We start from the raw sequence: 15,008 nt of genomic DNA on the forward strand, positions 1-15,008 counted from the left end.
TGGGACCACACCGGAGCTGTCGACCACTGCCATCTCATGGCTGCCTTGGCTGTCACCTGCCAGGCACCAGTAGCCGACGACCCGGGGCCATGAACGCGGGACATGCGGCCGTTAACTGCAAAGGGAAGGCACCGTTGTCTCTCGGGGGTTGTTGCGTGCCGTCCGGGGAAACAAGCTTTCGGCTACTGTTTCTGATCGGAACGGCTCGAACGATGGGAGGGGCTGGAAGCCAGACTCGCCCCCTGGATGCTGCTGCGGTAGCATTCAGAGCCCACTACGAGCTGCATGGCTGCGTGTTTGGCACAGTGCGCGCTAGGTATGAGCCCCTACTCCGCACCTTTGATGTTCAGGTTGACATGGATCAGGACCTGAGAAATAGAGACTCGCCGAGCTAGGCTGTGATATCTCGGGACCGAATGGGAGGATTCTCAGACCATCCTGAGGTCATCGAGCTTTGGGATTAGCGGGGCCAGCGACGTGTGGTCCAAACCGAGACCGTATCCTCGGTCCTGAGAATAGCGAGGCAACGCTCAAACTCCCAAGGCTGTCCTGGTCAGAGTGTGACTCCCAGGGAGGAGCTTAGGCGGAAGCTCTCTTGTGAGCTCCAGCAAGCAAGTCTCCCGCCCATGGAAGAACAGCTGGGAGAAGTGCCTTGAGAAAGCCAGGGAGCTCAAGGACATGTCAGAGGCAACATCTAAGTCTACTCGTTCGACTTCTCCGCAGCTATCTATATATTCTGCACGACTTCCCACCCATGGCAACACTGACTCCCCGGATACCACAGGCTTCTACCTCAACCTTTCACACACTCCTACCATTGTACAACCACAGACAAATTCAACACGACCCCTCACCTCGACACTCAACATGTTCCGTACCCTTCAGAAGATCTGCCAGGCCGCCAAAGACCATTTCCGCAAGTACCGCCAGCATCTCGACCTCAGTCGTCCGGTGCAAAAACCTCCCCCCCGCGCCATCCTTAGTGGCCCCCAGCTCGATCGGATCAAGGCTCTGATTGAGAGGGGTAACATCCAAGCTAACACCCTCAACATCCGCGCCCGTACCCTCATCGACCTTTCACATGCTTACCGCCGCGAGAAGGCCCGCTTGACGGCTGAGATGGAACGCCAGGTTCGCCAGATGAATCACCAGTTCTCCTTGGCTGATCTCAACCACATCATTGCCCTCTACCCAGAGGACGACTCGACCCGCGCCGCCGCGGTTGAGTTCCACGACGTCCTCGAGTGGCTCAACAGCAACGAACGCGCTATGCGTCAAGGCCCTGCCGTCTCTGACGCAGCCTACCACATGGCCACCTGGAACCACAGCGCCCATCTCGCCGGGTTCCCCGATATGTACTCCAACTCTCTCACCATCGAGCAACTCGAGGTGGAGGCTGCCAAGGTCGAGGCAACGCTTGAGGCGGTCGAGAACAAAGTGTGGTTGATGCGCCGCGAGCTGGACAGTATCGTGGCAGTGGCTAGGTTGGTGAACGGCCTTGGCGGAAGATGGGACCCCTTTGCCCATATGCTCAAGAAAGAGTTGTACTGACTTTTTCCGGAGCGTCGTCGGGCTTTATGATCTGAGCTCTCCTGGGGCATCATGGAACAAACTCCACCCTTCCCTTTGTTTGCAGTTTTGCTCGGATACACGCTGGTTTTGTTCAAGCAACGTTGGAATTTTGCAATTGCCATGGCTTCATGTGATCAAAGAGTTCTTTTAGGGACACAACTGGCCTTGACTTTGACTTTGAGGCCTCGCCTCTACTCGCTGGTATGACCGGCGATTAATGATCCGGAATGACACGGATGGGAAAGGGTCTAGAGGAAAACGGAAAAGGCATCAAAATATTGGTTTGGTTTGGTTTGGATTTCATTGCTTTTCATGGCTTTTTAATTACAGCACAGATTGACAGCAATATCAAAAACACTTTGCTTTGGACTTTAGCTCCCTCTCATGATATGTCGTTGTTTCCGCCGACCCCGGCTCCGAGCCCCAAAGCCTCGAGCCATCCGATCTCAACGGTGGAAAACGGGTGGCACCGCCCCAAATCACCAAGTCAAACGTCAACTGTCAAACGGTCAGCGTCAATGGTAGCGCCATGTTCGTCCCATCCAAAACACCCGGCTTCAATCAATGTCACAGTTGTGCCACGACAAAACGACAGAACGACCTGCAGGTGCGGAAATAAACTTTCAGAGCTACCATAAGGCTGGCTGGTAGAGCAAGGGTGGCAGAGGACACCATCTCATCCGCCTCGCTACAAAATCACACCGAGCCCAGCTAGTTCCCTCTTGGGGGCTGCCAGGTGTACATCTCCTCGTCTTGACCCGACCAGCCTCATCTCCTCTGTTTGGAGTTGCGTAGCCAGCCTACCGGCCGTCATGCTCACCCTCATATCGACCCATTCGGCCCGTACAAGCTGCTGCAAGGCAGTCGGGCAGCTCGGGTATCTCACTGTTTACCTACCTCTTTCTGTCTAGTATGCTACCTTTGGTCAAGTTTCATGTCTGGGCCTCCAATGCTAGAGGAGGCAAATCGCTGTCAGAATGGAGTTTGTGGAGGGGGCGTGGATGTGGGCGTGGATGTGGGCGTGGAGGTGGGCGTGGCATTTCCATTGCTTCCATGCTTTGCCTGCATGGGATACGTCTGTCCTGCTCTCCAAGTCTCCATGTCTTGTCTCTCTGATTGCTTCCTGGCCTGCATTTGAACTCCCAGCTTGCATCAGACCGCTCCTGGCCTGCCATTTTTATTTATTTATTTATTTATTTTTTTAATTTTTCCCCATGCTTCCCCTGACAGATTAGGTATAGCACCCAGAGAAGCCCGAATACCTACGGCCGGATGGATTTTCACTGCATGAAATCGCGCCGGACGGGGGAATAAATCGAGCGGCGCCCCTTCCCTCGCCATGCAGCAGCCCACGCATTCCAGCCAGGTTTCCAGGTGGCGATGCAACTCTCAAGCTTTTCGCATGTACATGATTACGTCGGGGGGAAAGAGGGGGTGGAGGTCGTGCTCTGTCTCAGAATAATTGTAGGGGGCCGCGGAGGGGCAGGGGGCAGGGGACAGGGGATGAGGGGAGGGGACAAGGTTGACGCCACAGGACCGCATTTGATGCCAGGCATGTGATTTGGGGGAGGGGGGAGACGTGTGAGCGGGGAGGGGAGCTGTGTTTTGTGGAATTGTGCTGATGGGATGGAGTGCCATAGCATAATTTGTGCCTGCTGCTGGGTGAAGTGAATCAGGGGTTCAGGGGGTGCCAAGACTTGAGGTCTTGGATGAAGCCATCACGAGATGTCATAATAACGGCAGCATGACAGGCGCTCACCTCCTCGAGATCTGGAGCACACGGAAGAATTGGGACCGAGGCCTTGAAAAACAGCTGTAGCAAACGAATGTTCATGGTCAATTGATGCCATGTTGCCTGCCTTGCACCTTGCCAGCTCCAGGCAGGACAACCTTGGGCGAGGTTGAGTAACAACCATCGTACTCCAAACACCGATCAGCTCCCTCCCTTTCTCATATGTGCTCATCATCCTCATTATGTGCCCATCATCCCCATTTGTGCTCACCACGCCACCTTCGCCTCTGTTCTCAACTCGCACCCACACAGACAATGGTTGTCAGTCCCTTTAAAAGAACTTGCCCTTCGTCTTCGCAATGCCTGGCGCATCCGAAGAATCATCAGCAATGGCCTCATCCCTCAACACACCACTATCAACATGCTGAGCATCGCCAACAAGCTGCTGCTGGCCACCATCCACCACCAACAGCTTGTCCAACGCATCAAATCTAACCCCCTTTCTCTTCGCACTGAAGTACTGGATGCTCAATCTCAGCCCCAGCGCACCAAAGCCCCAGAGAATACCTCCCACAGGGGCAGCAACAAAAGCCCCAAAGCATCCCCAATCACCGGTAAACAGACCCTGCTGCAACAGCAACAGTTCGGCACCCTTTTGCGCGTCCTGGTAGTACACCAATCCGAAAAGGAAAACAGTGAACAAGCCTCCCAGTCCGCCAACAACCACCTCGAACCCTCTCCAGAAGTAAAACTTCTCCGACAAGCCCAGGCATAAGACCGGGATTGTCGCCGCAGAGACAAGATCCGTGATGAGGTAAATCTGCAGAATCGACGGCGCCCTGATGGCAATAACCACGACCGGCACCATGATCACCACCACACCGGCCCTGATCCACCAAATATTCAGCCTGTTCCTGAACAAATCGTTGCTCGCCGACGTGACCATGGCAGTCTGGAAAGAGTCAAAGGCAGCAGTGCTCAGCGTGACAGACATGACAATGACGATCCCCACCACCCAGTTGGGAAGCTGCTGTAGCAGCGCAAAAAACGCAATGCCGCCGTCGACTGGGTTCTCGATGTCATCACCGGGGACCAGGCCAGCCCAGACGGCGACCAGGCCAGTGCAGCCGACTAGCACGAAGATGACGAGGATAGCGATGACGGCAAGGGAGATGCCCGTCCAGAGATCACGGTCGGTTTTGGAGGCGAAGGTGCGGAGCCAGAAGTGGGACTATGGTAGAAGGATCAGATGAAGTTAGCCATTGTTCGCTGATGTCGCTGAAGACCCAAGAAATGCCAAGATGTATGGTTGTTCACTGAGCGGTCCTTCCATGATCTTGACCCGTTCTTTTACTGGTGAATTGGCATTTTGAAACAAACAGTGGGACAACGAAGAGACAGCAGCCAAAGGACAGATGCGACTGATGCACCTACCAGGAAGAAGCTATTGGTCAACAGAGCGACAGGCAGGATATACACCAGCTGCCACCCCAAGAGATTGCCCTTGAGCAGCCCAGATTCTTCAATCAGGCTTGTGTCAATCTTGGTCTCGACACCGATGGAGATGGTCGCAATAATAACCAAGGCCATGACCATGATTCCCTGGATGTTGTCGGTGAAGAACGAGATCTTGAAGCCGCCCAGCGCTACACACCACCATATCGTCAGCCAGTGCATCTTCCTTTCGTCGGCGCCAACACTTACAGGTGTAGATGGTGGTGATGATGCACTCCACAATCAAGACCGGCAAACCATCAATCCCCGCCAGCATATTCACCACCTGTCCCACAGCGCTCAACTCCGAAACCATGTACAGGAACAGCGTTACCAGCGTCATAAAACTCAGGAACAACGCCGCCGCATCTCCGTATCGTTGCCTCGTCCACTCCGTCAAGACGAATCCCTGCGGGCACTTCTTCCTGATAATCGGGCCGAGCCACGCAAAGGCAAACAGAGGCAGCGCAGAGCTTAGAGCGTAGACAATAACACCTTGGACGCCGGAAATAGTCGCCAGTTGAGGGTAGGCAAAGAGGATGGCCGAACCGAGAGCTACACACCTTTGTTTTAGCACAGCGCAGCAGGGGTGATGGGGAGGAAGGAAGGGTAGAAATTTTGGATAGCGGCAGCACGTTCCCCACGCAAGCATTATCTTGATCGAGTTATTACGGTACAATCTCAGCTTCGTCTTTCATCGTACCATCGCCCCATTGAAGGGGAATGGCACAAGGTCCAACTCGGCGCCCGTAGTGAGCCGCAGTCCTTTCTTACTTCCTGATCTCCATGACTTTGGCACTAATTAGGGGGAAGACTCCCCCAGGGCAACCATTTGCCAAGAGAAAAGGAGTGTCAAGAAAGAACTTGGTGAGTTTGGGTTTTTTTTGAACGAACCTAATCAGCTGCCTCCGAGGGCTTGTGATGCTGTGTGTCGACCTCATCATGTCCCCCAGGATTGCCATATTCGCTTGCTGCGGCGTTGTATTTCTGAGGCTGTCGTCTCAATGATGCTGGATTCGTGTTTTTGGCTGCCGCTGCCATTCTTCTCTTTCTGTTCCTGCTTGTCCGCTGTTCACTCACCAGAAGCGATAAAGTTCAAGGCGAGCGGGACGGCTGCTGAAATGTTAGTCTCCAACCTCTCTGTGACTTCAAACAGGGCGACAGAGAAGAGAATGAAAAGCGGAAAGAAAAAAAAAGACTCTACCAGTCTGCGTCCGGCTGCCGGCCAAGAATTCGCCCTTGGACTGGTTTCTGAATGTCCAGGCGACGCCTGTGCCGATGATACTGATGGACTGTCAGTTTTTGACTGTACGGTACGTGACGGCTTGGGCGACTAAGAAGAACGGACAGGAAAAGCCCATATGTCACATAGACAAGGGCGTGAGACGCCTCCCAGGATGGCTGTCCCATGGTGATGGCGGAAGTGATGCTATGATCTTGTTCTGGAGATGGGTGTGTCGTGGATGAAGTGGCGAAGAAAGTGTACCCTTTCGGCTGTCCGGTATCAAAGTCAATTTCAACTCTCCGCGCGGAACACTGACTGAGGATCTCTCTTATACATACTGTCCTGATGGAGCAAGAGACGAAAATTCCCCAAGCTCCTCGTGATGTGAAAAATCCCACGCTTCTAGCAGGGATTATTGCTTCCTCACAGCGTCGGTGCCGGTGTTCAATTCTGCCAGCCTTTCCACAGTCGGATTGGTTTCGTGTGTCAACAAGCTCCAAGCCACTTGGTTCCATCTTCTCCTCGGGAAAGAATGGCCCTCTCAACTTCTTCTCTCATCCCCGGTTCGCCGGTTCGTGGGGGTCTTCCCGCCATCTTTTCCAAGGGTCTCTAACACTTGTCAGTGCATATTCACATGCTCATCTGTTAGCAGAGCAACGCAGTAGGTAATCGCTAAGTGATGCCAAGCCTGCAACCCGCCAGCCCCACTGCGACGCCCAGGCTTGTCACACCTGCAAGCGAACATGCTTGACAGCTGAGAGCCGGGAAATCCCTTCGGTAGCCGAGCAAATCAACGGGCATTTGTGAGCATAGCAACAATGCTCGTAAATATCACAAAAATCGTCCACAAGTTGTCCAAGTTATTATACCAGCGTTTCACACCGTAAATTATATTAGATACGAATATTCACTACACAAAAGATAAAATTGTCCAAACATGATGAAAGTACCGTTTTTATGCCCAGTCAAAGTCCTCTACACATCATGCCAGCAGTGTGCAAAATTACAATGTAGTGTTCCCAACTATCAAAAAGAATCGTCCAAGCATATTTCTATAATTACAAAAGTAGTGCTCCTAATTATTACCAGTTCGTTTATAAACACCATGACTTCATCCAAACATTAAATCAGCAGGCTTCACAAACGCTATTAAAATTGTCTAAACATTAAATCTACAATTTTTTTTTTAAAAAAAGAGCCATTAAAATCGTCCCAAGCACATTTTTATAATCACAAAAGCAACGCTCCCACATATCACAAAGTCCGTTCACAAACACCAATAATTTCGTCCAAGCATCAAAACCAGCAACTGTTTACGAACACACATAAATTTTCGTCCAAATTTTGAAATCGGCATTGTTTACAAACGGCTACTAAAACCATACAAGCATATCCTTATGATCACCAAAGTTGCGCTTCCAAGCTCAACAAAGTACCCGTTCCCAAACACGCATAATTTCGTCCAAAACATCACATCATATCAGAACAGTGTTCACAAGCGCCATATAAATCCCGTCCAAGCACATCCCCATGATCACAAACATAAACACCAGCAATGTTCACTACACACAAAGCTTTAGTTTTTTTTTTGAAAAAAAAAAAAAAAGAAATTAAAAACAAATAAAAACAACGCAAAGTTTCCATTTAGTGATAGGGCAGCAATTTGCCACAAGGCAATGCCCTAAGAATATCTCCTTTTTTTTCTCCCTAATTCCTCTTTAGATCCCTCTCTCACCAGCAACGGAAAGCTCCAGCCCACCAAGCAAACTTCCCGACCAAGCTATCCCAGACAAAAAGGATATTAAAAAGAAACCCCGCCGAGCCGATTCACCCAGGGTATCCATATGACGCCGAGAGAAACCAAATTGAGCGAAGGGGAGAGAGAAGGTGGGTGTGGACGAGGTTACTCCTCCACGATGTCGGCGTCCGCCGGCTGGTAAAAGTACCGAGTGTGGTTTTGGCGAGGCTGGGCACAGCTCCGGTCGGGAGCGCGCCGCTGGGTCAGCGCGAAGGCCGGGTTGGGGTTGTACGCCTGGTGATGGCGGGTCGGGGTGTTGTTGGTGATGACCGGCCAAGCGCTCATCATGCCAGGAGGGGTGTGTCCCGGGGGGTGGACCGGGAAGCTCTGGGCAAAGCTGGGCGACACAGTCGCCGGGTGGACAGGCATTCCGCTCATGCCAACCGCAGCGCCATCGCCGGGGATGTACGGCATTGGGGGCATGGCGGGGCCTGCGTAGCGCTGGTAATGCTGGGGCTCGTGGTGGTCGATGTGCATCTGGAGGCCCTGGTAGCCCTGGTGGCCCTGGTAGCCCTGGTGGCCCTGGTTGTATCCAGAAGGGCCGTTGTTGTTATAGCGGGCCAAAGCATTGGCTGTGCTGTTGGGGCCATTGTAGATCTGGCCCGTGAAATTACCACGACGAATCGCGACTTGGTCGTCGTGGTGAGGCTGAGTCTTGTTGACCTCAGTTAGCTCATTCTTGCCGATGTAGCGGGTCGCAAGACGGGTCTTGGCTACCTTTGACTGCTTGCGCTGAACAGTCAAATGCTGGCCACGGAGGACCATGCCATCACGGTTGTTGATGGCATAAGTCGGCGTCTCCATCTTGTCGAACTCGACAAAGCAAAACTGGCGAGCAAGAGCACCTTGATTCACAGTCAGTTTGATGTTCAAGAGCGACTCGATATGATGGACTCACCTTCTTGGTTATGGCGCTGCACCATGTTCACCTTGATGACCTCGCCAACATCGGAAAAGATCTCAAACATCTCCTCCTCGGTGGCGTCAAGAGGAAGGCCGCCAACGTAGATGGAGCGGCGATCGAGATCGTACTGACGGAGAAATTCAGTGTCACGATCAATGTTGCTCTTGGCAGCACGCTTGCGGACATCGAACATGTCGATGTAGTAGTCAGGGAATAGGGAAACGGCCTTGTGAGTCGTCGTCAGTAAGTAAAGTAAAATCCCGGATGGACAGTCAAAGAACAGGCCTACCATGCTGAATGTTTTCTTCGAGTTGAAGCTGGAGTACTCTACCAAAACGGAAGAGGGCAAATCCATGCGCTCGCAAGTGTCGTCATCAACAACCTCAATGCTGCTGACCGTTCCGAAAGTCTCCATGATCTTGCGAGCCTCATCAATCAGGATCTCGCTGCAGTCGCGCTTGTAAATGATGAAAGATCCTTTTGACCCTCAGGTCAGCAATCACGATCAACTCCTTGCCCAACGAGATCGGAACTTACGGTTGGACTTGACCATCTCAGTGCGACAGGGGCGGCCAAAAATGGGGACGCCGCGACCTCTCTCGATCGCATCCTTGGCCTCCTCCTCCGTCGTGTATTGGACGAAAGCAAACGGCAAGTTGTTATGATCACGGCGGATCTTGACAAACACAGTGCCAAAGCGACTGAAGGCACGCGTAACAGCGGCCTCAAGAGCGACATCGTCGCGGGGCTCAGCCAGACTGCAAACCCATCAACGTCAGAAAAGATGTCCAGATTGCAATGTGCTGAAGTTGGGGTGCGCAGAACCTACTTGGCGACGAAGACACATGCGGTGGACGGGTAGACGTCCTGGGGGTCAATCTCAGCACTGTTGCCAGAATCGCTGACAGACATGGCCCAAGAAACAGAGCGAGAGGCAGAGAGGGATCCAACAGAGTCGCCAGCGACCTCGACAGCCCAGGAGACTGAGCGTCGATCGGTGGGAGAGGTCGAGGCAGTGGCCTCGGCGGCAGCAGACCTGGTGGAGGTCTCAAGGACCTCGTCATCCTCCTTCAAGGCGGCGGACGGACTACATATTGGTGACAGGTGTTAGTCCATTGCGTTGGTTGTTTTTGGGAGAGGAAGAGGAGGGTGAGCTGTGGGGAAGGGGTAAATAAATAGAGGGAAGACCCCTTTTTTTCTCCGCAACTCTGATCTCATCATCGGTTACGCACACCTCTCAAAGAAAGGCTAAACCAAACCGGTGTAGGAGATGAGATGGAAAGTCGGACAGAGACCCAAGGAAAGGAAGGTGTAGCAAACGGAAAGTGCGAGGGACTTCGAAACGGCATTTGAAACCATTATGTTTCTCGCTGGCTCAGGACTGCTGAAGAAAACCAAGTATTTTCCTGCGGAATCTATACTGGAAAACCCAAAGGATTCAGAGGCATAAACCGAGGCTATTAAAAAGCCCGGCTCTAAGCCTGCTATGGAGAGGGAAATGCACCAATGTTTGGAAAGACAGATATAACTGATGACAAAGACCAGAAACACCCTACTATCTCTCTCACCAAGGGTGTGTGTGGGATGGGAAGGTAGTGATACTCCTGTTGGAAGTTTCGTTTAATAATCCCGCCCATTTTATTTACCAAATAACCGAGTAAATATCGGTAACTCGGCAAACAGGACGGCGGAATCATCTTACAAAACCCAACTAGTGATAGCTCGAAAGGGCAAGACTCACTTGAGCCTGCTGAAAGAGCGAGAAGAGCGGGTCTGGAGATGGGATGGAAGAAGGCGAAGACTTACACAATGGGAGAGCCCGACTCGGCGGCATCATCCTTGGCCTCGACCTTGCAAGCAGCACTGGAAGATGTCAGTACATTGACCAACAAGACAACAAAACAAGGAAGAAAGGAAGACTTCACTCGACATGTCGCCAACACAGCCGATGTCCAATGTGCGAAGGGTATGGGGTGCGAGGAACGGAAGGAAGACGTTGACGAGGCCAGGCCCACAAATCCGGAAGAGTACCCGACTGCGAGGCCCACCAACGCCAAGGCCGAACTTGAAGGAGTGAAAAGGGGAATAAAACGCCGAGACTGAGAGGGCAAATCCAAGCGGACAAGATCGAAAACGTACAGGGAGGCAGCGAGCGACTCCATGGCGGGAGAGGAGGCGGCGGGAAAAACTATCACAAAAGAAGTCAGCCTCACAGATCATTGGTGCCGACGGAACAGGTCTCTTCACTGACTCAGCTCATCGGAGCCGGCAACGGACGAGGGCTCGCTGGCCGAGCGGGAACGACCAGAGGCGACAGGGCTGCTGTCGCCGCCAACGACAGCTTCCTCGGACCAGGTCACCGAGGGCGAGGACATCTTGAGTTAGAGTTTGTTCTGAAGACACTTTGTTAGCGACTGGTCAATTTGGTTGGAGCGATGATGAACAGTTCATGAAGGGTGAATAAGATGATGGATGGATGGGGTGGCTGACAGCAGATGATGGTCGATGATGGTTGAGAGTGCTCAAGAGGGTCGAGGACGAGGTGGTTGTTCGAAGGAAAGGGAAGAAAGGGAAAAAAGGGAAGGAGGGCAGCAATGAAGCAGGGAAGAAAGGAAGAAGGTTGCAAACGAAAAGTTGACCCAATCGATTTACAAAGCTAGGTGGTGAGTAGCCAGAATCGTCAGGCCGCTGAGATCAACCAGTCACCTTGGCCAGAGTCGTCAGGCCACAACCAGCCCAGCCCGAACCGTGAGGCCGCGGCGACTGCTAGTCGGGCGTGGAGGCCAAAAGATGAGGTCGTAGATGGAGGTGGTTATGAGAAAAGAAAGCCATCGGAGGAAAAAATACTTACTAGTTGTTACTTCGATCGAAATATCGAAGAAGGAATGGTGAGGGAGTTGAGGAGAGTATAATCCAAGGAAGAAGTGGGAGGACGATGGAGAGAGAAGAAGAGAGAGAGCAGGAAGATTTAAACTAAATAAAATATGGGTATGATGTCGTCGACAGGTCTCGGCAGTGCGGTCTGTGGGTAGGATATTGTCGACAGTCTCGGCACTGCGGTCTGTGTGTATGGTGTTCTTGATAGGTCACGACACTGTAGTCTATGGGGAGGATGTCGTTGACAGTCTCGGCACTGTGATCTGTGGGTATGGATGTTGCTGACAGGTCTCGACACTGCGGTCTGTGGGCAGGATCTTGTCGATGTGTCTCGACACTGCGGCCTGTGGGGGTAGGAACACGAGGTGCCTGACGGGAGTGTAGCCTCCAAAGCAAGGTGTTCGACCTGTGCAAAGAGGAAGTACGCATTATCAAGGCTCTTAGGTTAAGGCGTTTGGTTCAAGTATCTGTATTACTTAGCGGTAACGGGTCATGGTAAAGCAGCTATTAGATCTCAAAGCAGAGAAGACTACTGGCACTAGCCAAGCAGAATACTACGCTTTGGAAGAGGAGATGATAGGTAAGCCAACTAACGACTGTCTGCTGGATGAGATGACTCATTATCAAGCAAGCACTCGATTTGAAGGCAGGAAGAGAGCAATTATTTTTCTTCTTGGTATTTTCAAGGGTCTTCAGAGGTATTATTTGAGCCAGGTTTGAGTTTTCATAATGTTAGGTACGGTGATTTTGAGAAAGTGTTATTCCTGGAAAGGAATAGAAGAAGTAATGCCTTTATGCTCGTTAATATCTCATTAAGTCGCTCTTATAACTAAGGAATCACATTCACAAGTTGTTAAGGGCCCTGGGTCATATCAAGAGCTTTTTAAAGCACAGGAGGTATCTTCTAACAAGTGAGAAAGACTCGCACCAAGTCTAGAAAGGTCGTATAATAAGACGAAAGGAAGACAAAGTAGGAGAGAGATCTTTTGAGCGTGGGAAAAAAAAAAAGCTTGGACGAAGTGAAGGGGACAGTGGAACAGAAGATAGTGCGGCAAGGCGGCAGAAGAGTCTCGTGAATACGGAAGAGAAAGACTGACACTGCTTTAGAGAGAAGATTATGGGTATAATTTTACTAAAGGACGGGGCAGCATCAACCATCGACTATCAAAGAAACAACACCATGCTCTACATACTGTGCAGCTACTATAGGGGTATGAAAATCCCGTAAAAATTCCGCAACTTCCTTAAGAACGGTAAATCACAAGATAAGCTCTGCTAACCTCTTTTTTATTATCTCCATGTCATAATGCGCAGGGTCTCTATCTCTGTCTTGATAGATATGCTTGAGAGTTAAAGAAGCTCAAATCCTGATACATTCTTGCATATCATCTTAAGACTTCGGTTCTCGGTAAATTGAACCCAAGGCATCTCTCTTTGCTATGCCTGACGATGTTATGCCCACTACAGTGGATGAGCGCTAGGGGAGGATAGAAGTCCTGTGAAGAATTCGCAACTTCCATGTGAACGGTACTTAATTAGACAACTTGTTGGCGATGTCATTCTTCAAATAATAGGGGGGTAGCATAAGAGATTGCAAAGTCTGCGAAAACTCCGCAACTTCCTTATTTATGGCACTTCAATAATGAGGCCGTTAACGATATCATCCTCAGAAAAGTAGGCGGGTAGTATGGGAGCATGAAAAGTCTGCGTAAAGTCCGCAACTTCCTTATATACAGTGCTTCATAAAATAATATCGTTAACGATGTTGCTGATAATATCGGTGATGATGTTGTTTGTGTACTGTACTCGACATAGTAGGCGGGTGTTAGGAGGGCAGGAAGAATCCGTAAAAATTCCGAAACTCCTTATATGCGAGGCTTAATATCAGGGCAACATCATCCTCAGCATACTTAGCGAGTACTATAGAAGTAGGAAGAGAAAATTCACATCTTTGTAGCTTTATTAAGTACCAGGCTCCAGACAGCAAGTTCATAAGAATATCACACTCATTATCATGGGTGGGTACTATAAGAAAAAGGTGTAAAGAAAAAAACACCGTTTCCTGAAAATAACACACACTGCTTCTAATCTAGGACTAGGGCCACTTAGGGAGTGTGCTAGGGACAATAATAACCATGAAGGTACCTAATTTCATCACCTCTTGATCTCGGACCTGGGGAAAAATCATTGTCAATTTAATCGGCTAGACGCACAAAAGGCGGGGAGGATAATGATGCCACAAGGGGACGCATGGGGAGGCTCATGAGGCAAGGGATGGCTCTCACGGGGCACTCGGAGGAAAGAAAGGTATACGATTATTGTAATTTTTTTTTATTTATTTTATTTTATTTACCTTTCCTATCCTATCTTTCCTTTCTAACTATTCTTTTCGCTTTCGGATTATAATTAGGGCTTGTATATATACCTCTCGGTATTTCAAATTCTAATCTTTAAGGGTATTATATTTTACTAAACAAATCACGAATTTGGAACGAATTAAGTTAAGGCTTAGGATTAAAGTTATGCATTTGATATATAGAGGGATTTTATTACCTCTACCTTTATTAATATTGCGATGATATTAAAAATTAAAAGGCTGGAATAGGCTATAGAAATTACCGCTAGCTATCATTACGAGTCGGCCTATACCTATCCCTAAAGAGCTTTTCATAAGATCGTTACTAGTACGCAGCGATGGCCCTCGGCCAATAACCGTGACACACATATACACACACACGCGCGCACAAAAGGCGTGCGAACCAGATCGCGGTGGGAATCATTGGAGTAAGGCAAACTAAAGAAAGCCAAAACTTCTTCAGGTACAGAACCCTATGCAGGAGGAGATCGTTGTCATGTCGCGCAGCTGGGGGTAAGAAATCTCTCCAAGAACAATGATACCAGAACCATAAAATGACATTAAGAAGCCTTGAAACATCAGCAACTTTCCCAAGAAACAGACTTCCCACACAGTACGCTAGATTACTATATGTAAGATAAGGGCAAGATAGCGATGTGCAGGGCAAGGTTATGCAATCTTTTGAGATGGGCCATTTAGTTTGCTTTGATAGAGAACCAAGAGACATCCAGCGCTCCACTCTCTTGAATGGAATACATTTGATGAATCTTTACTCTTCAGCAAGAGGTAAAGAGATAAAAGAGGCGTTGCGATATGAATAGTCAGCGTGATAACGTAACATGAACATAGGTGTGCGGAATAAAAGGGCTTGGGAGATTGCAAAAACGGCCCCGGTTGTAAGGCTTTCTTTACAGAAATAGGGACAGGGCTTCTTGAATGAGGGCGAACTGAAAGATCACATCTGCCCAGCAGTTCGCTGCCTACCGAACAGAGGCATCTGTCACAAGACAGGCAACCCCTGTCCTCATAGTGGAGAGATGGGTCCGGGGA

The 15,008-nt window shown here is 50.2% G+C and overlaps 4 protein-coding genes across 4 annotated transcripts; 1 reads left to right on the forward strand and 3 right to left on the reverse strand.

Annotated features, from left to right (window-relative positions):
• The first annotated feature begins 151 nt into the window (after positions 1-151).
• On the forward strand, positions 152-1,841 carry QC761_120415 (uncharacterized protein). Its single transcript, XM_062875325.1, has 3 exons — positions 152-316; positions 366-706; positions 785-1,841. Exons 2-3 carry the CDS (start codon positions 679-681, stop codon positions 1,549-1,551), a joined length of 795 nt encoding a protein of 264 aa, XP_062738575.1. The 5' UTR covers positions 152-316; positions 366-678; the 3' UTR covers positions 1,552-1,841.
• A 1,533-nt stretch (positions 1,842-3,374) lies between these two features.
• On the reverse strand, positions 3,375-5,450 carry QC761_120420 (uncharacterized protein; the record flags this gene model as incomplete). Its single annotated transcript, XM_062875326.1, has 3 exons — positions 3,375-4,535; positions 4,739-4,950; positions 5,009-5,450. 3 exons carry the CDS (start codon positions 5,448-5,450, stop codon positions 3,636-3,638), a joined length of 1,554 nt encoding a protein of 517 aa, XP_062738576.1. The 3' UTR covers positions 3,375-3,635.
• A 420-nt stretch (positions 5,451-5,870) lies between these two features.
• On the reverse strand, positions 5,871-6,768 carry QC761_120425 (uncharacterized protein; the record flags this gene model as incomplete). The annotated part of the gene is made up of 4 exons (XM_062875327.1): positions 6,362-6,768; positions 6,147-6,292; positions 6,003-6,082; positions 5,871-5,911 (listed from the first exon to the last, which is right to left on the reverse strand). Exons 1-4 carry the CDS (start codon positions 6,536-6,538, stop codon positions 5,871-5,873), a joined length of 444 nt encoding a protein of 147 aa, XP_062738577.1. The 5' UTR covers positions 6,539-6,768.
• Positions 6,769-7,926: 1,158 nt separating this feature from the next.
• QC761_120430 (uncharacterized protein) lies at positions 7,927-9,854 on the reverse strand (the record flags this gene model as incomplete). The annotated part of the gene is made up of 5 exons (XM_062875328.1): positions 9,555-9,854; positions 9,366-9,483; positions 9,015-9,152; positions 8,720-8,951; positions 7,927-8,666 (listed from the first exon to the last, which is right to left on the reverse strand). Exons 1-5 carry the CDS (start codon positions 9,635-9,637, stop codon positions 7,927-7,929), a joined length of 1,311 nt encoding a protein of 436 aa, XP_062738578.1. The 5' UTR covers positions 9,638-9,854.
• Between the last annotated feature and the right edge of the window lie 5,154 nt (positions 9,855-15,008).

The sequence above is a fragment of the Podospora bellae-mahoneyi genome (assembly GCF_035222275.1).
Source record: "Podospora bellae-mahoneyi strain CBS 112042 chromosome 1 map unlocalized CBS112042p_1, whole genome shotgun sequence".
NCBI lineage: Eukaryota > Fungi > Ascomycota > Sordariomycetes > Sordariales > Podosporaceae > Podospora > Podospora bellae-mahoneyi.